Raw genomic sequence first — 20,066 nt, forward strand, 5'->3', positions numbered from 1 at the left:
TTTCAATGCCATATTCCATTTTATGGACATATCACTTGGTGGTGATTTAAAACCATTAGTGGGTTTGGTTTTGCATTTGTGTAAAGGTATACAACTACTCAATGAGGTAAGATTTAATGCTGGATAGTAATTAACCTAGAAACTCTTTTGAAGTATTATTTACTATTGATTTCAGTCTAACAGTAGACATTTATTTCCACTGAATATATTTTTATTCCAAATTTTCCGCACCTTCTTTAATATCAAAAGCAATCCAGAAAACAGGAACCAAGTACTGAATTGGATGCCCATCTTGAATCATATTTTCTGTCTAAATCCATACATGAGAGTGGGATGGGCATTGTGTGCCCTTGGATAATCCTAAAATGCATTACCCCCTAATTAGTGCTTTACTGAATTTGAGGAGAGATGCAGAGACATCAACTGCAGGCAGAATCCCTTAGTACTTACTCTCTTCTGTGATTTTAATGATAGATCAATTGAATACCAAATGATTTACAGATGATTATCAGCTAATTTCTATCTTCCCATAAAGTCTTAGCACTCTGGGAGGCTGAGGCCGGCAGATCACTTGAAGCCAGGAGTTCAAGACCAGCCTGGCCCACATGACGAAATTCCATCTCCATTAAAAATGCGAAAATTAGCTGGGCATGGTGGCACATGTCTGTAATCCCAGCTACTCAGAAGGCTGAGTCACCAGATTTTGCTTGAGCCTGGGAGGCAGAATTTGTGGTGAGCCGAGATTGTGCCACTGCACTCCATCCTGGGTGACTGAGTGAGACTCTGTCTCAAGACAAAAAAGAAAACCAGGCCTAGTGGTGTGCGCCTGTAGTCCCAGTTACTCGGGAGACTGAGGCAGGAGGATCACTTGAGTACAGGAGTTCAAGGCTGCAGTGAGCCACTGCACTCCAGACTCAGGGAAAGATTCAGATCCTGTTTCAAAAAAAAAAAAAAAAAAAGGCAAATATCTATTAAGTTATAATTTATATACAATAACATGTACCAATTTTTAAGGGTACATTTTTGATGACTTCTGACAAACATATGGACCCTAGCTACTGTAGACACAATCTAGATAGATAATAACTTTGTTTCCAAAAGTTCCCTATTCCCTTTGTGCACCAGTCCCCCAGCTTCCTTCCCTTCCAAACTCACTCCAGGCAAGCACTGATATGCTTTCTGTCAGTACCACTTAGATTTTTCTAGAGTTTCATGAAAAATGGAAATATGCGATATCTAAACTTCTGTATCTGGCATCTTATTTTTGAGGCTCATTGATGTTGCACGTCTCAGTACTTCATTCCTTTTTTAATTTCTTATTATTTTACTGCGTATTGCTCACTTTGATTATACCACAATTTATTTGCCTGTTGATAGACATTTGTTTTTTTTCCTTTCTTGGCTATTACAAATAAAGCTGCATGAAAATGTCTTTGTATGATGGACATTTGTTTTCATTTGTTTGGAGCGAATACCTAAGAGTGTCATTACTGGGTTTTATGATTGTGTTTAACTTTGAGAAGTTGCAAACATTTTCTAAAGTAGTTATGTCATTTTGCATTCCCGTTAGTATAAGTATGTGGAAGTTCTGGTTGCTCTACATACTCACTAACACTTGATTTTGTCAATCTCTTTAATTTTAGTCATTCCTAGTAGTAAGTGGATAATGATATCTCACTCATTATGTGGTTTCAATTTGCATTTTTCTGAAGACTAAAGATTTTTGAGTATCTCTTCATGTAATTATTGGATAATCATCTACCCTAAAAAAGAGCAGAACAAGTGAGATGTGTGTTCACATCTTTTGCTTATGTTGTATTGAATTGCTTGTCTTCTTATTGAGTTATGAGTTTTTTTTTTTTTTTTTTTTGCGATGGAGTCTCGCTCTGTCACCCAGTCTGGAGTGCAGTGGCACGATCTTGGCTTACTGCAAGCTCCGCCTCCCGGGTTCATGCCATTCTCCCGTCTCAGCCTCCTGGGTAGCTGGGACTACAGGTGCCTGCCACCACGCTCGGCTAAATTTTTGTATTTTTTAGTAGAGATGGGGTTTCACCGTGTTAGCCAGGATGGTCTATATCTCCTGACCCCGTGATCCGCCCGCATCGGCCTCCCAAAGTGCTGGTATTATAGGCGTGAGCCACCGCACCCAGCCGAGTTATGAGTTCTTAATGTATCCTGGATATGAGTTGTTATATGTGTGTATTGTTAATTGTTTCTCATGTCCTTTTCATTTTCTTAATGTTTTCTTTAGTCCATGTGCATTTTTTGCAAGTAAGTTTTGATATTTAAATGTTTAAATCTCCCATCCTACTATTTATTCTTTATTTGTCCCATTTGTTCTTTCTCCTTTTTTCTTTCCTTTTGGAAGTATTTATCAGTGTTCTATTTTATCTCAACAGTTGGTTTATTAGCCATGCCTTTTTGTTTTGTTTTGTGGCCTTGGTTTTCTCCAGCTTCTTCCTTCCTTTTAGTTTTGGAAACTAAACCCAGAACGTATGAGAAATATTTTCAAATATACAGGGAAAAAAATGATAGACTAGTGTCCTAATTTCCGTACCAAGTCTAGATTGAACAAACGTGAAGATTTTGCTATATTTGTTTTAGTTTAAGAGAGAACTAAATACAGTGTTCATTGATTGTAATAAAAGAAGCAATTGATGTTCTCTTTGAACTCTTCCCTAAGACCATTCTCTTTTCTCCTTTCCTCCCCAGAGATAATTGCACTCCTGAAGTCAGTGTTTATTTTCCTGCTTATTGTTTCATATTTATGTCTGTAAACATAATAAAATATTATTTAGTGTGCTTTCTTGTTTTTTAAACCACTTTTTGTTGTAAAAAATTATATATAATACCTTATTTGTAGGTGAACAGTTCAGTGGCTCTTATGCACTGTGTTTTGTACCCATCATCACTGTCTATATCCAAAACTTTTCAGTCATCCACAACATCAACTTTCTCCCATTAAACAATTAACTCCGCTTTTCCCCTGTCCCCATCTTCTGGTAGGTAACCTCTTTTCTGCTTTCTGTCCCTATGAATTTGCCCATGCTAGCTACCTCATCTAAATGAAATTATATACAATATTTGTTTTTCTGTGTCGGGCTTACTTCACTAAACATAATGTTTTTGAGGTCCATCATGTTGTAGCATATACAGTATCAAAATTCCATTACTTTTAATGGCTGGATAGTATTCCTTTGTTTGAATATACCGTATTTTGTCTGGCCATTCATCTATTGGACACTTAGGTTGTTTCTACCTTTTGGCTTTTGTGAATAATGCTTCAATGAATGTTGGTGTACAGACACCTGTTTGAGTCTCTGCTTTCGTTTCTTTTGATGTATACCTGAGGGTGAAATTGGTGAGTCATACAGTAATTCTATGTTTCACTTTTTGAGGAACTGCCAAACTGTTTTCCACTGTGGCTGTACCTCCTCCTCCTAGGTTCAAGTGATTCTCCTGCCTCAGCCTCCTGAGTAGCCACCACACCCAGCTAATTTTCTGTATTTTTAGTAGAAATGGCATTTCACCATGTTGGTCAGGCTGGTCTTGAACTCCTAACCTCGTGGTCTGCCAACCTTGGCCTCCCAAAATGCTGGAATTACAGGCGTGAGCCACCACGCCCAAGTCTTGTTTAGTGTTTTTTTAAACTTCTTAGTTGTGGCATCATTTTGTTCATTTACTGGCCCAGATTTTTGCTGAGCATTTTTAAAAGAGTTATCAATATTGATTTAAGTAGCCATAATTCATTTGTTTTAAATACTATATAGTATTTTTATTACATACATATTACAGTTTATTCATACATTTCCCTACTGTTTGACACCTAGGTTACGTCTGGTCATCCTAGTTTAAAATTAGTCCTGTAATGAATATTATAAGTATTTTTTGCATATGTACAGATGGCCCTCGACTTCTGATGGTTTGGCTTTTGATTTTATGATGGTACAAAGGTAATACTCATTCAGTAGAAACAGTCATTTGAATTTTGATCTTTTCCTGTGCTAATGATATGTGGTATGATACTGTCTTAGGAAGCTGGGCAGTGGCTGCCAATCACAACTCCCAGTCAGCCAGGTTATCACAAGGGCAACCAACCAATACTCTACAGAGTACTGTATTCAATAAAGTATATGAAATATTCAGTAATTTATCATGAAATAGGCTTTGTGTTAGATGATTTTGCCAGGCTGTAGGCTGTAGGCTGTGTTCTGAACTGTAAGTGTTCAGGACACATTTAACGTAAGTGAGGCTAAGCTATGATGTTTGGTAGGTTAGGTGTAGTGAATGCATTTTTGACTTAGTGGTATTTTCAATTTATGATGGGTTTATCAGAATGTAACCCCAGTGTAAGTCAGGGAGCATCTGTATAAGGAATTAGGGTTTTTACCTAGAAGTAGAATTGGATCATAAAGGTCTCTTCTACTTTACTGTTGCAAAATTATTATCCCACCAGCAGAGTGTGTGTTTCCATTTCCCTTATTCTTGGTGCTTGTCATCCCGCAGGTGTAAAAATCATATCTTACCTTTCCTTGGCAGCTAGTGAGGTTTATCATCTTTATCTTTGTTTATTGACCACTCACATTTCATTAGGTGTGAAATTCCTGTTCATAGTCTCTGTCAGTTTTTCTTTGGGATAATTGTCTTTTGAATTCAATTTCAGAAATTCTTTATCTTTTCTGAGTGCTAATCCTTTGTTTTACTCTAAATATCTCCTAATCTGTGTCTTCCTGGTATCATTTTCATGTAGAATGGTGCAGTTCAATACAGTCGTCACTAATTTAAATATAAGTTTAAGTTCAGTTCCTCAGTAGCCACATGTGGCTAGTGGCTACTGTATTGGACAGTGCTGATAGTAGGACATGTCTGTCATCACAGAAAGTCCTGTTGTACAGTCCTGATACATTAGGTTTTAAAGCTTAATAGATCGTAATTTTTCATCATGGACTTTGATTTTCGTGTCTTTTGTAAGGAATCCATCTGGACCCTAATGTCCTAGAGGTATTCTCCTATGTTTTCTTTTAAACATTTTGTTTTTCACATTAGGTCTTAGAATTTGTTTAGAATTTATGTTGATGTGAGGTCAGGATCTGACTTTATTGCTTTTTTACATGGATTTTTATTTCAGCACAATTATTTTAATAGTTTATCCATTCTTTGCTGAAATATAATGCCTTTTCTGTCATTTGGCAAGTTGTAGTGTATGTATGGTTCTTTCCTAGTGGAGTTTCTTTGTTACTTATTTGTGGGTTTTTTGTTTGTTTTTTGGTATCTTTCTTCTCCTTCTCCCTCCCATCCCCAGTCCCTTTATATATCCTTATGTCAATACTAGGTTGTTTCAATTACTATGGTTTTAAATACTTGGTTTCAAATACTTGGTACTTGTTTCAAATACTTGGTATCTACTTGGACAAGTCTCTGTCCTTATTTTTCTTCTTCAGAATTGACCTGAATATTATTTCTTTCTTTTTTTTTTTTTTTGTAGTTTTTAAATTGATGTATGCTAGTTGTACACACTGAATCTTTTCTTATCCTTTGTTCTTTCATTTTTGAATTTGGGATCAAGTTTTGTCAAGTTTCATTAAAAAATAAGTTGTGTTGGGATTTGTTTGGAATTGCATGGAATTTATAGATCAATTTGTTGAGAACTGGTATTTTTATACTATTGAGTCTGACAGTCTTTTTATTCAGTTCTTCTGTGTCCCTCAGTAACATTTAATCATTTTTTTTCTTTAAAAGCAAAGCACAATTTTTACAAAAATTAGTCAGGCATGGCGGTGGGCACCTGTAATCCCAGCTACTCGGGAGGCTGAGGCAGGAGAATTGCTTGAACCCAGGAGGCGGAGGTTGCAGTGAGCCCAGATTGCGCCACTGCACTCCAGCCTGGGCAACACAGCAGGACTCCATCTCCAAAAAAAAAGGGAAGCACATTTTTAAAGGATTTTTGTTGAGACTGAGTCTCAGTCTGTCGCCTAGGCCGGAGTGCAGTGGCCGGATCTCAGCTCACTGCAAGCTCCGCCTCCCGGGTTTATGCCATTCTCCTGCCTCAGCCTCCCAAGTAACTGGGACTACAGGCGCCCGCCACCTCGCCCGGCTAGTTTTTTTGTATTTTTTTAGTAGAGATGGGGGTTTCACCGTGTTAGCCAGGATGGTCTCGATCTCCTGACCTCTTGATCCACCCGTCTCAGCCTCCCAAAGTGCTGGGATTACAGGCTTGAGCCACCGCACCCGGCCCATGTTAAAACTTTTATTTGGGATTTTTATTTAGAATTTTTATTTATAAATGAAACTACTGTATACTTGAGTTGTGTTGGTGGTGTTTTGGTATCAAGGTTATGCTAGCTCCATGAAGTGAGTTGGGAAGCTTACTTTTCATCTTCTGTTTTTCAAAACAGTGGATATTTGGGATTTCTAGAAAATTTCTAGAAAATTCTAAATGTGTTTTTCAGCTTGCAAGCAATACTTTGAGAAGTACCCAGGAGACCATGAACTCCTTTGGGAAGTTGAAGGTGTTGGACACTGGTACCAGCGAATACCAGTCACCAGAGCATTACAAAGAGAAGCACTTAAAATTCCAGGTAAGAGTGTTTTCAGTTTGAGTTCAGTTTATGTATTTATTTTTGGTAACTTGTCCTTGCTGGCATGTAAGTCCAGTTTAAAAAGCAGTGGCTAGTAATGATTGTGTCTTAGAGTCCAGAGTAGTGGTGTATTATAATAATGTGATTGTTCTGGTAACAGACTCTCTTGTCTAAAGTTTGAATATTTGTGATGTATTAACTTTTGAGTCCCTAGTAACAAGAAGACCTAGAACAGCCCAGTAGGAATTGGTGGGTAAGAAATAAACATAGATTACTGAAATGGCATAGAATAGTCACCAGGGGGTCCAGAGTACCCCCTAATCTCATGCACTTCTCCCCAAAGCTACTAAGTACTTAAAACAACTATTTAACATTGTATATAATGGCAATGTTGCATTATAAGGTATTGGTGAAGAGAACATCTCACACCTAGATTTTTGTGACCCTTTCTGTCCAGGCTGCTCTTCAGAGCTGTTAGGAAAATCAGTACAATGTTACACTTAAAACCAAATACCGATTGGGTTACAGTTTTTTAAATTCCTCTATACACAGCAGTTTCTCAAAATGAACCTAAAAGACCTATGTCTGGAGAATATGGTCCTGCATATGTTCCAGAATATGAAGCAAGAACTGAAGACAATCAGTCTAGTGAGATGCAGCTAACTGTAGGTACACTGTCTGTATGTTTATTGTTGTAAATAATTTTTGTGTTTTTAAAAAATAGATTCAGTTTATATTTGAGTTTTAAATGTCATAGTTCATTCAACAAAGCTATGTAATTTCTACTGTGTTAGTTTTCCTGGCATCTTCTGTTAATATTACTAAAGACTTTGAAAAATAATTTTAATTTTCTTTGAAAAATAATTTTAATGATGTTAAAAGTATTATGAGCTAATTAAAGGTAATTTAGGACAAACATAAAATAATATAGAAGAAAATAAAAATCTATAATCCCACTATTCAGATATAGCCACTGTTAAAATTTTTGCATATATATTTAATATCACATATTATAAAGCATATATCTGTACATATTGTATTTTTGTTTTTATTCTCTTGGATTACTTAACTGCTATTCTCCATTAATGTAATATTGGAAGCATTTTCTGAGGCATTAAATCATTAAAACTGATTGTTAAATAACAGCACACTATTCTATTACCTGTTTTATGTAACTATCATTATTTGTTTCCTTAACATAAGATCCTTAAATTTTTAACATTTTTAAATGACCCAGGAGCAAACACATTTATATATGAATCCTTTTGCACATGTAATTACTTCTCTTAACATGCAAATTTCCAGAAGTGGAATTAGTAGATGAAAGACCATGAAGTTGTTATGTAAAGTTTGAGGCTGTGTATGCTAGGTCTTTGTAGAATGTAATGCACTTTGCAAATATTAGGTGTCCTGAAAGTAGAAGGACAGGTCCCATTAGCAAACTCCACAGGACTTACCAGGTCCTTTTCTAGAAGTGATGTTTTGTGGTACTTGATACTGCTTAAAATACAGGCCCGTTGATGGGACTCTAGCAGTCTAGGGTTTTGGGGGATGTCATTTATTGCAGTCATATTTTTGTACCTGTGTATCTAAGTTTATTTTTGGTGAGTGTTGAATATGTCTATGTAAATGCATAGGCATATTTTAGAAACAACTACTTTAGGGAATTATTTGTGCTTATTTTCTGTCTTAATTAACATGAGAGTTGACTATGAGTGGAAAATTTGTTAACATTTTAAAGAATATATATATAAGGAGTTAGATTTTTGGGAATTTTTTTCCTACTTTTGGACATTCAAACTTGAGAATAAGCTCCTGTTCTATTGCAGTCCAAATTCCTCAGATATACACAGATTCATTTAGTACTGGCCAGTTATAAAATCAAGGAAAGTAGAAAATCTACTCTTCCTATAAATGTAATGAGAGCAATGATTTACTTTAATACTAAGCCAAATAATTTTAGATGTGTCATTTGCGTGAGAATATATTACAGTGGTACTATATCATACAGTTGACAGCATCAATTAGATTTTATAATCTAGCCTATTTAAGATTTTAGAAATTCATATTCTTCGTATTACTTTAATGTTTTAAATAGTTGAAGGAAAATGTTTATCGTTTTAAACTATTTATGTTATATCTCTTTTTGTTAGTAACCACAAATAGTTTAGTTTATTTCAACTGCATGATTTATTCTTTAGGCGATGATGGTATTGTTATGTGCTTTTTCCTATTTTTATACATAAAACATTACATATATTTCTCTTACACTTTTTGCACCTTTTATTTATTCATCTTAATCTACATTTTAACCTTTTCTTGTTGAACTACAAGTTTCTTGAAGCAAGATTTTTGTCATATGATTTATCACAATTGCTCCCTTGCTTTTGTTCTATAAATTGAAGGCTGTATGCCCACTATATTGTGGAGTTTTAGTAAGCATGTAATGGATGAATGAAGTAGTTACTATGGCAAGCATTGAACATACAAAGATATGGTTCTTAGACATGGGAGAACTGGATGGTCCATTGTTGGAAATATATAATATACTATAGCATAATAATTGCCTTATTATAGCAAGTAATTGGAGGTACATAGGAGAGGATGACTTTTAAAGGGTGGGTGGGAATTTTGTTAGGACATTCCAGAGGATAGCATGTGAAAAAGTTGCAGAGATGTAAAGGAAATGGCATGTTTGATATGAAAGAGGTATTTGGTATTGAATAGGTTGAGAATTTGTATTCTAAGCAGTGGTTGGCCATTAAAAGTTTTTTCTTATTTTTTTTCAGCAAAAAAATGGTATAGTTTGTGATTTGAAAGTGTCACTTTGTCATCAGGGTGGAGGGGTGTAGACTGGATGTGATTAGAGCAAGGGATATGAGTGAGGAGGCTGTTGGAATAGTTGAAGTTCAAGAGAGTAAAGGCATAAACTAAAGCAATGGTAATACAAAGGACAGGGCAGTTTTGAGAGATTATTTAGTTAAAATTGAAAGGCTTTGTGATTGATTAAATGTGGGTTAGGAAGAGGTCATTACTGACTCACTGTTTTCTGGCTAGAATGAATGACTGAATTGTCATTAAGCAAGATAGGGAATAATGTTGGGGAAAGATAAAGTTCATTTTGGAAATGATTGAATGTGAAATTGGATGGGACATCCACTGGGAGATATTTCATTGGAAATAGAGCTTTGGAAATCAGGAAGAAAGTTTGGAGGCTTAAGTCGCATATTTGAATTCATCAATAAGCAGATACTAAAGGAGCATGGCGAAGGGAGAGCATGTGGACTGAGCAGAGAGGGTGGCTGAGGACAGAACTAGGAGACACTAGTGGACACACTGTGACATATTAAATGACTTGCATATGTTCTCAGTCTTTTAAACTGAGGCTGAACTATAATCTTTTCATTTTTAAAGTAAATGTTCTTAACAAAAAGTGCTATTTGAAAAACATTTTACAAGTTTTTCTTTGAAACTATAAATAGATCCATAGGGAGAAAAAATAGTCTAAAACTTTGGTTTTGAATCTATCTCTTTTTTAGATTGATTCTCTAAAAGATGCCTTTGCAAGCACTTCTGAAGGTAAGAAATTCAACTGATAGTAAGTATTTGAGACACTTCAAATTAGGGCAGTGTGTGTGTATATGCATGCATGTTGTGTGTCACCCTGAGTAAGTGAATACTTAACCAGCTCTAAAATCTAGATCTAGGTTCTCACGCCACCATGCCACTGATTTTGCTATGTGAACACTGAGTAAGCTATTGTACCTCTCTCTTCCTTATTTCCTTAGCTATAAAATAGGGATGGTAATGTCTACATTGTTTGTTTTTCAAGATTATTGGGAGAGAATGCAAGTGAAATACAAAAACACTTTTCAAAGCCCAAGGTAACATGGAAATGTGAGAAATTAATTACACAGTTCATAGAACTTGACAAAATTATTATATAATTTAGATTATATAATAATCTAAATAATTTTCTTACCCTAATGTGAGAGGAGGGTGAATCTGTGTAATGTGGAGAATATGTGTAAACCAGTGTAGTTCTTGCATTTCTGTGTATTTTAATAGATAGTCCTTTTAATATATAATCAACTAAGTGCAGTTTTGCTGTTTTTCTCCTCAGGTCATGATAAAACATCAGTTTCCACTCGTACTCGAAGTAGTAATCTAAAGCGGCCAAAGATTGGAAAGCGGTTTCAGGATTCTGAATTTAGCAGTTCTCAAGGCGAAGATGAAAAGACCTCCCAGACTTCACCTACAGCTTCATTAAACAAGTAAATAATTGTTTATTTTACTCTCATTTTTTGTTTATTTGTACTTTCGTATTAGTATTTAGCATTTAAGGTAGAGGCTATTTATTACATTGTTTGTGTAACAGATGACTTTGGTTTAGGAGTTTATATTTGAATTATCCATATTTAAATTCTTGTACAAGATTATTAGTTGTTTATCAGTGCTAAGTGTTACCTTGGCAATGCTATTGGGAGAAGTTGCTAATAAGAGACTGGCATAAACTCACTTCATGTGTGAAAATCTAGGAGAATATCTAGCGGTTATATTATCCCTAATTAGTCATTATCACCAATGCTCAATTTGATGGTATGGTTTTAACTAATGCTGAGATTTAGTCAGTTCCCCCCCCCCCCCCCCATTCAGTTCTTTTATTTAATTTTCCTAGTGGACAGTTTACATATCTCCCTCATGCTGTCTTTTAAGTTAGTGTGACAGTTTTCCATAATAAACTACTTAAAGAGAAGCGTTGGTCAAGAATGGAATGAAATTGCAAAAAAACAAAAACAAAAAACCATTGTTTTTAAAATACCAACTGTTTCACCAATTTTATATTCAAACAAAACCACATGGTATTGGCGTGCTGTGTGTTTTTGTGTTTCCTTGGGGCTGGCTTCCTCGCCATCGTGCCACGGCGCAGCTGCGGTCAGCCACAGTTTGTCTGTCATGCTGGATGGTGGAGGCTCACTCAGCTTCACATTATCCAGAGGGCCTTGAAATCTCATGTTGTCATGGCTCCATCGATGCCAGTAGTGCAATATTTGTGACAGTCTTTCTTGTCCACCTCATAAATAGAGACTTGAGCGATGCTATTCTGGTGCAGCATCTCCAAAGCCATGTTGCAGCCCTCAGTCATGGCCCTCTTGTCCGTATTGCAGAAACATTCCATGGCAGACATGTTGCGTTGGATGCTCTGTTTTGGAATCTCTAACTTGGAGACAAAGGTCAGGCAGCCACAGTCATCATAGTTAAAGAGCATTGGTCAGCAGTCATGGCCAGCAGCCACGACACTGTTCTCTGAGACGAATGACACACTCAGGAGCAGCTGGAACTCCGTCTTCAGATTGAGACCTGCACACTTTTTGAGGCATCAGCAACAGACACGGTGCTGTCGTGGCTGGCCCAGGCCAGGTGGCTCCCACAGGCAGAGAAGCTGACCCCGTGGACCCAGCCACCAGTGCCACTGCCACCAAACTCTGACATCACCTGCCCAAAAGGCATCTTACTGTCCCAGGTCATGCTGGCTGGCTTTTCATCCACTTCTTTAATGTGGGAAGAAAACACACTGTTTGAAGTCACATGATCCTGCTGCCAGCAAAACTTTGTTGGGATGCCAATCCAAGCTGAGGACTGTGGAGCAAATCAGCTTTTTAATGTGCTTGCTCACCCACCAGTCATTTTCAGACTCAAAGTAACAAACAGAAATGAGTTGTGCTTCACTTCGCACAGCAGATTTGTTCTCTGAAGGGGACCACTTCACAAAAGTAGCTGTGTGATTAATTCTTAGGATCATCAGGGTTGGCTTCCAGACACCATCTTGCTGACTCCAGACATAGGCATTGTGGTCTGCCCCACAAGTGACCACACGGTTGCTCTTGGGAACCCAGTCAGTATCTGTGATGTGTCCACTGTGCTCCTTGAGTTCATGAGCTTTCACCCACTGGTGTCCCTTCTTACAGATGTGTACTTTGTGATTATTGAGACTGAGGGCAATCTGAGTACGATCCCTATTTCAGGCATGACAGTTGATTGGCTCTAGTAAAAACTGATGCAGTGACATTATTCTTAGTGTTTTCAAAGGAGAGAAAGCTGGGGTCGAGGCAGTCCGGACGGTCTCAGAGCAGAGGATTCGCAGACTGGGCAGTTGACGTGAACAGGCTCTAGTCAGTTTTAAAATACCCTCAGTTTTACTTTATTGATTCATTTTACTGGGCTATTGGATATAATTTGTAAATTAGTGATAACCATAAACAGTACAGTCAGTTCCTTCAGGAATTTAGTTGCCATCTGAATCAACAGAACACTTGAGTCTCAACTTTATCCTCTGTCTTTGAATCTTAAAGCAAGACTCTAACTTTTATAATAAAATTAGATTTCTGCCCTAACAGTTCTGCCAGCTGTTCCTGAGTCCACCATTTAGTTAATTCAAAACTTCGCCATTTTAACTGTCAAATTATTGTAGTCAAGTAGAGAATTCTGTAGCTGTGCTTATCCTATTACACAAATAATTTTAAACTTAGGTAATTAGGTTTGTAAATGTTTGTTTTGGTGAAAAATTTATAATGTTAAAGATAGATATAAGGAAATATTTAAATCTAGTAATTAAAAAATGAGTTTAGAAAACTGGTTTTCTCACTGAGCCATATTTTGATGTAGTACCCTTTTTAGAAGGGTAACAATGTATTTTAAATTTAGCCTCCCAGAATTATTGTGGAATGTTGTTTGCTTTTCATAAGCAGAACAGTAGGAGTTTACGCTTGACTGTTTGCTCAAACATATGAACAACAAAACATCTTACTTAGCCCTCAAAGGATTGACTGCCTAGGGATAAAGAGAGATACGTACACAGTTTAAGAGCACCGTAAGGTGGATTGCAATAGTACAATAATGGAAAGTGCAGAATGCTGTGGATACTGAGGAAAGAGTGTTAGATTCTAATTGAGGGAATGGAGAGATTTGGCATTTGGGCCTGGGCATCAAAGGTAAATAGAAACCCAACAAGTGGAGCTGAGACAGAAGACTTTCTAGTGTAAAGGTCCACCGACTATGGCCTGTAGGCCAAATCTGACCTGCCACCTGTTTTTGTAAATAAAATTTTATTGTAAGACATCCATGCTCATTAAGCTTATATATTTTAAATTATTGTTTATTAAGCATACATATATTTTTATATATTATTAAGCTTATATATTTTTAGTTATGTTTGCATTGGAATGGCAGAGTTGAATGGTTGGAACAGAGACCATATGTTCCACGATGCCTAAAGGAAAGGTTTGCTGATCCCTTTTCTACACCAAGGCTGAGCAGTAGAACTTTCTGCAGTGATAGAAATGTTTTGTATTTACACTGCCTGGTATAATAGCCATTAGCCAGTGTGCCCATTGAAGTATGGCTAGTGCAACTAAAGAACTGAATTGTTTCATTTAATTTTAATTTAAATGTAAAATAGTGAAGTGTGTCTCGTGGCTATTATATCAGTACAGATTTCAACTAAAGCACTGACATGAGCAAAGGCACAAAGCTAGGAGGAATGTTACTAAGGATAATTGATGAATAAGGTAAATATAAGGGTCTAGGCTGGGCATGGTGGCTCATGCTTGTAATCCCAGCAATTTGGGAGGCCGAGGCGAGTGGATCACCTGAGGTCAAGAGTTCGAAACCAGCCTGGCCAACATGGCAAAACCCTGTCACTATTAAAAACACAAAAGTTAGCCTGGCATGGTGGCACACTTCTGTAATCCCAGCTACTCAGTAGGCTGAGGCAGGAGAATCGTTTGAACCCAGGAGGTGGAGGTTGCAGTGAGCCGAGATCACACTATTGCAGTCCAGCCTAGATGACAGAGGGAGACCCTGCCTCAAAAACAGAAACAAACAAATATGTTAGGCTTTCAAAGAAGGTACGCTTTATTCACTGAGCTTATAGAGAACCACCAGAAGTTTCTGAGCTGGGCTATCACAGGTATAGATAATGTGCTTTAGAAAGACAGCTCTGAAAGCCTTGATGAAGATGTACTGCAAGTCTGAAGATGAATTGGGAAGAAGTACAGTGCTCCAGAGAGAACTAGGACCTGAAGCAGACCTGTGAAAAATGGGCATAGAAAGTCAGGAATATATTTGAAGGGCAATTTTGGAGTTAGAACTAAACCATATAGTGTGTTGTCCAAGGTGACATTTTTGAGAATGAAAGGAGCATTATTAATAATTATGCCAGTGTCCATAATTATGGACAAAAGTCTGTAAACTGGGACTGCTCCAGGTAAACCGGGATATATGCTGATTCTAATAAAGTAAGATCCATGGTCCTTCAGTATAAACGAGGTTAAAAAAAAAAAGGTAAGATACAGGCTGGGTGCGGTGACTTACGCCTATAATCCCAGCACTTTGGGAGGCCAAGATGGGTGGATCACGAGGTCAGGAGATGGAGACTATCCTGGCTAACATGGTGACACCCTGTCTCTACTAAAAATACAAAAAATTAGCTGAGTGTGGTGGCACGCGCCTGTAGTCTCAGCTATTGGAGAGGCTGAGGCAGGAGAATTGCTTGAACCTGGGAGATGGAGGTTGCAGTGAGCCGAGATTGCGCCACTGCACTCCAGCCTGGGCAACAGAGCAAGACTTTGTCTCAAAGAAAAAAAAAAAAATATGATAAGATATGGATAGAATAAAAGAAGAAGGGTCTAGTTTACATAATTGGGAAGATGGTAATATTATAAGAGGATGAAGAGATTGGTTTTAGACTTGTAAAATCTGAAGTTGTTGACAACATAGTTGATTCTCTAAAATGTTACTTTAAGAAAAGACTCTGAGATTTTATATTTATCCTTAATAAAACAAGTGAGAATGGTTTTCTTTTGTTTTTTAGATTGGAGTCCACTGCACGCCCATCAGAGAGCTCAGAAGAATTCCTGGAAGAAGAACCCGAACAGAGAGGGATTGAATTTGAGGATGAAAGCAGTGATAAAGATGCACGGCCAGCACTGGAAACCCCGCCACAGCAAGAGAAGCAAGATGGTGAAAAGGTATGAGATCACTTACTCAGTAAAATGAAAATAAGTAAACTAAATTTTACCTTTCGTAATCATGTATTGTTAGAAAAGTATACTGATATATTTTAGAGTCTTAGAAATTGTGTTTAGTGTTAAAAAGCATGGGATTACAGGCGTAAGCAACTGTGCCCCACTAGTTTTGTTTTCTTAAGTTACTGTGATTTAGTTCCTGCTTCCTCTATTTCATGATGAAATGACATGCTGTGTCAGCTCACTGCAGCCTCCACCTCCTGGGTTTAAGCAATTCTCCTGCCTCTGCCTCCCAAGTAGCTAGGATGACAGGTGCACCAACACGCCCGGCTAATCTGTGTGTGTGTGTGTGTGTGTGTGTGTGTGTGTGTGTGTGTGTTTTGAGACAGGGTCTCGCTTTGTCACCCGGGCTGGAGTGCAGTGGTGCCATCTTGGCTCACTGCAAGCTCCACCTCCCAGGTTCACGCCATTCTCCTGCCTCAGCCTCCCGAGTAGGTGGGACTACAGGCGCCCACCACCACGCCCGGCTAATTTTTTGTGTTTTTAATAGAGATGCGGTTTCACTATGTTAGCCAGGATGGTCTTGATGATCTGCCGAGACAGGGTTTCACTATGTTTGCCAAGCTGGTCTTGAACTCCTGATCCACTCATCTCAGCCTCCCAAAGTGCTGAGATTACAGGCATGAGCCACCGTACCTGGCCTCATGAAATGATATTTTTATGTTTATTTTTGTAATATTTCTTTTTCTTTTCTTTTTTTTTTTTTTTGAGACAGAATCTCGCTCTGTTGCCCAGGCTGGAGTGCAGTGGCACAATCTTGGCTCACTGCAGCTGTGACTGCAGGTGCCCGCCACCACGTCCCGCTAATTTTTTGTGTTTTTAGTAGAGATGGGGTTTCACCGTGTTAGCCAAGATGGTCTTAGCCAGGCGTGAGCCATCGCGCCCGGCCTATTTTCGTCATTTTGGGGAGCAGATGGGTGTTTGGTTACATCGATAAATTAATTAGTCGTGATTTCTGAGATTTTGGTGCGCCCATCACCCAAGCAGTGTATACTATACCCAGTGTGTAGTCTTTTATCCTCACCCCCCTCCTACCCTTTCCCGCAAGTCCCCAGTGTCCATTATATCACTCTTATGCCTTTGCATCCTCATAGCTTAGCTCCCACTTATGAGTGAGAACATACGATGTGTGGTTTTCCATTCCTGAGTTACTTCACTTAGAATAATGGTCTCCAACTCCATGCAGGTTGCTGTTAATGCCATTATTTCATTCATTTTTTATGACTGAGTAGTATTCCATGGTCTATATATACCACTTTTTTAAATTTTTTTTTGAGATGGACTCTTGCTCTGTTGCTGGGCTGGAGTGCAGTGGCACGCTCTCAGCTCACTGTAACCTCCAACCCCCTGGTTCAAGTGATTCTCCTGTCTCAGCCTCCCGGATAGCTGGGATTACAGGCACATGCCACCACACCCAGTTAATGTTTGTATTTGTAGTAGAGATGGGGTTTCACCATGTTGGCCAGGATGGTCTCAATCTCCTGACCTCCTGATTCGCCCACGTCGGCCTCCCAAAGTGCTGGGATTACAGGCCACCGTGCCCGGCCTATATATACACATTTTCTTTATCCACTCATTGGTTGGTGGGCATTTAGCCTGGTTCCATAGTTTTTGCAGTTGCAAATTGTGCTGCTATAAACATGCACGTGCAAGTGTCTTTTTCATGTAATGACTTATTTTTTTCTGGGTAGATAGCCAGTAGTGGGCTTGTTGGATCAAATGGTAGTTCTACTTTTAGTTCCTTAAGGAATCTCCACACTGTTTTCCATAGTGGTTTTACTAGTTTACGTTCCAACCAGTAGTGTAAAAGTTTTCACTATATCCACTTCAGCATCTATTTTTTTTATTGTGGCCATACTTACAGGAGTAAGGTGGTATCAAATTGTGGTTTTGATTTGCATTTCCTTGATAATTAGTATATTAGGGTTCTCTAGAGTGACAGAACTAATAGGATAGATGTATATAAAGGGGAGTTTATTAAGGAGTATCAACTCACATGATCACAGAGTCCCACAGTAGGTCTATCTGCAAGGTGAGGAACAAGGAAGCAAGGAAGCCAGTCCGAGTCCCAAAGCTAAAGAACTTGGAGTCTAATGTTTGAGGGCAGGAAGCATCCAGCTCCGGAGAAAGATGTAGTCTGGGAGCCTAAGCCAGTCTAATCTCTCTGTGTTCTTCTGCCTGCTTTTTATTCTGGCCATGCTGGCAGCTGATGAGATGGTGCCCAACTGGATTGAGGGTGGGTTTGCCTCTCCAGTCCACTGACTCAAATGTTAATTTCTTTTGGTAACACTGCCCTTACAGCCACACCCAGGATCAGTACTTTGCATCCTTCAATCCAATGAAGTTGACACTCAGTATTAACCATTACAAGTCTACCCCTTGTCAGCTTGAACCCATCCACACTTCCTGAGATCATACATAGTCTTTAAATAAAGACAATAATGTAATAATTATGCCTAACACAATACAACTGTCATTCGTACAACTGGAAACCCCCAACCCAAATAATATTATGTAAAGTTAACACTTAATTGCTCATATGAAGTCAGTAAATCTTATGTCACATGATGAAAGAAAAGGGAAATAAAATGAAGGTATTTATTTTCTTATTACAAGTGTGTACATGCGCAAACAAAATAAGAAATACTCATGACAATTACAGTCATCATTTCTGTAGCTGGTCACGTGGTTGAAGCTGGTGTTGATGACTACCTTCTTCTGCTACCCATTCTGTATTCCCTTTGCCTTCAGCAAGCACTTTAGCAGGTTGTGTTTTTTTTTTTCCTGGTGGAGTAACCCAAACCTTCATTCCTGAAGAGTCTGGGCCATTTGTAGTCTTGCCTGGATTGGGCTGTTGTAGTTTCCCATTGACCTTAATCACAGGGCATCGTAATACTAAGAGACACCCCAAGGGATCTCCTATATTCCATGCATACTCTTCCTTAACTCCATTGTGGAGTAGTAGACTGATTTCATCTTGATAGCCTGGATCAGTCACCCCAGCCAACACTGTTGACTTAAAGGTAGGAGGAGCCCAAAGTGTCCAGGTGGCTATCTTAACTTCCAGTTTAATGGAATCATTGTTGTGTCTCCTGGTGGCAGCATTCCTCTCTCTGGAACTAATACCTCTAAGCCAGCAGAACGTAATGTTATGGGGACAGGAAGCAAAAATTTTGCTAGTGGATCACTAGGGGTGAAGGTGAGTGATGCCATTTCCACTTTTACCCCTGGATTCCTGGACCTGTGAATCCTGTCTATAAGAGAAACAGTACCATATACTGAAAGGCTGATTCAGAGCATACACAGCCTGCTAGAGACCTTTGCCTCAGCCCTGCATAGTATTATCACCTAGTTGGCATTGTAATTGTGATTTCAAAAGGACATTCCACTGTTCTGTCAATCCAACTGCTTCAGGATGATGGGGAACATGGTAAGAACAGTGAATTCCCTGAGCATGAGCCCGCTGCCACACTTCTTTAGCCATAAAGTGAGTACCTTCTTCAGAGGCAATGCTGTGTGGAGTACCATGACGGATAAGGCATTCTGTGAGTCCATGGATGGTAGTCTTGGCAGAAGCATTGCATACAGGATAGGCAAACTCATATCCACAGTAGGTGTCTGTTCCAGTGAGGACAAACCTCTGCTCTTTCCATGATGGAAGAGGTCCATTATAATCAACCTGCCACCAATTAGCTGTCTGATCACCCTGAGGACTGGTGTCATAGTAAGGGCTTAGTGTTGGTCTGTGCTGCTGGCAAATTGGGCACTCAGCAGTGGCCGTAGCCAGGTCAGCCTTGGTGAGTAGAAGTCCATGTTGCTGAGCCCATGTGTAACCTCCATCCCTGCCGTCACGGCCACTTTGTTCATGGACCGATTGGGCGATGACAGGGGCGGCTGGGGAAAGAGGCTGAGTAGTGTCCACAGAAGAAGTCATCCTATCCACTTGATTATTAAAATCCTCCTCTGCTGAGGTCACCATTTAGTGAGCACTCACATGGGATACAACATATCTTCAGTTTTTTACCACTCAGAGAGGTCCATCCACATACCTCTTCCCTACATTTCTTTGTCACCAATTTTCCAATCATGCTTCTTTAAAATCCCTGACCATCATCCAAACCATTGGCTACAGCCTATGAATCAGTATATTGTCACACATCTGGCCATTTCTCCTTCCTCGCAAACTGCACAACCAGGTGCACTGCTCGAAGTTCTGCCCACTGGGAAAATTTTCCTTCACCAGTGTCCTTCAGGGATGTCCTAGAAAGGGACTGTACAGACAACTGTAGTGCTGCAGCTGTCCACTTTTGGGTGGTGCCTGCATATCATGTGGAACCATCTGTGAAACAGGCCCTAGTCTTCTCTTACTCTGTCAACTGATTATAAGGAACTCCCCATGAGG

The 20,066-nt window shown here is 38.8% G+C and overlaps 1 protein-coding gene and 1 pseudogene across 1 annotated transcript in view; one reads left to right on the forward strand and one right to left on the reverse strand.

Moving 5' to 3' along the window:
- Positions 1-20,066, forward strand: part of FAM169A (family with sequence similarity 169 member A) — a 90,023-nt gene that overhangs the window by 62,749 nt on the left and 7,208 nt on the right. The window contains exons 7-11 of the mRNA XM_023207984.1: positions 6,450-6,578; positions 7,131-7,243; positions 10,118-10,157; positions 10,702-10,852; positions 15,451-15,607. Coding sequence (XP_023063752.1) covers positions 6,450-6,578; positions 7,131-7,243; positions 10,118-10,157; positions 10,702-10,852; positions 15,451-15,607 — 590 coding nt within the window. The remainder of the gene's footprint in view (positions 1-6,449; positions 6,579-7,130; positions 7,244-10,117; positions 10,158-10,701; positions 10,853-15,450; positions 15,608-20,066) is intronic.
- Positions 11,563-12,608, reverse strand: LOC111539942 (annotated as a pseudogene).

The sequence above is a fragment of the Piliocolobus tephrosceles genome, chromosome 4 (assembly GCF_002776525.5).
Source record: "Piliocolobus tephrosceles isolate RC106 chromosome 4, ASM277652v3, whole genome shotgun sequence".
NCBI lineage: Eukaryota > Metazoa > Chordata > Mammalia > Primates > Cercopithecidae > Piliocolobus > Piliocolobus tephrosceles.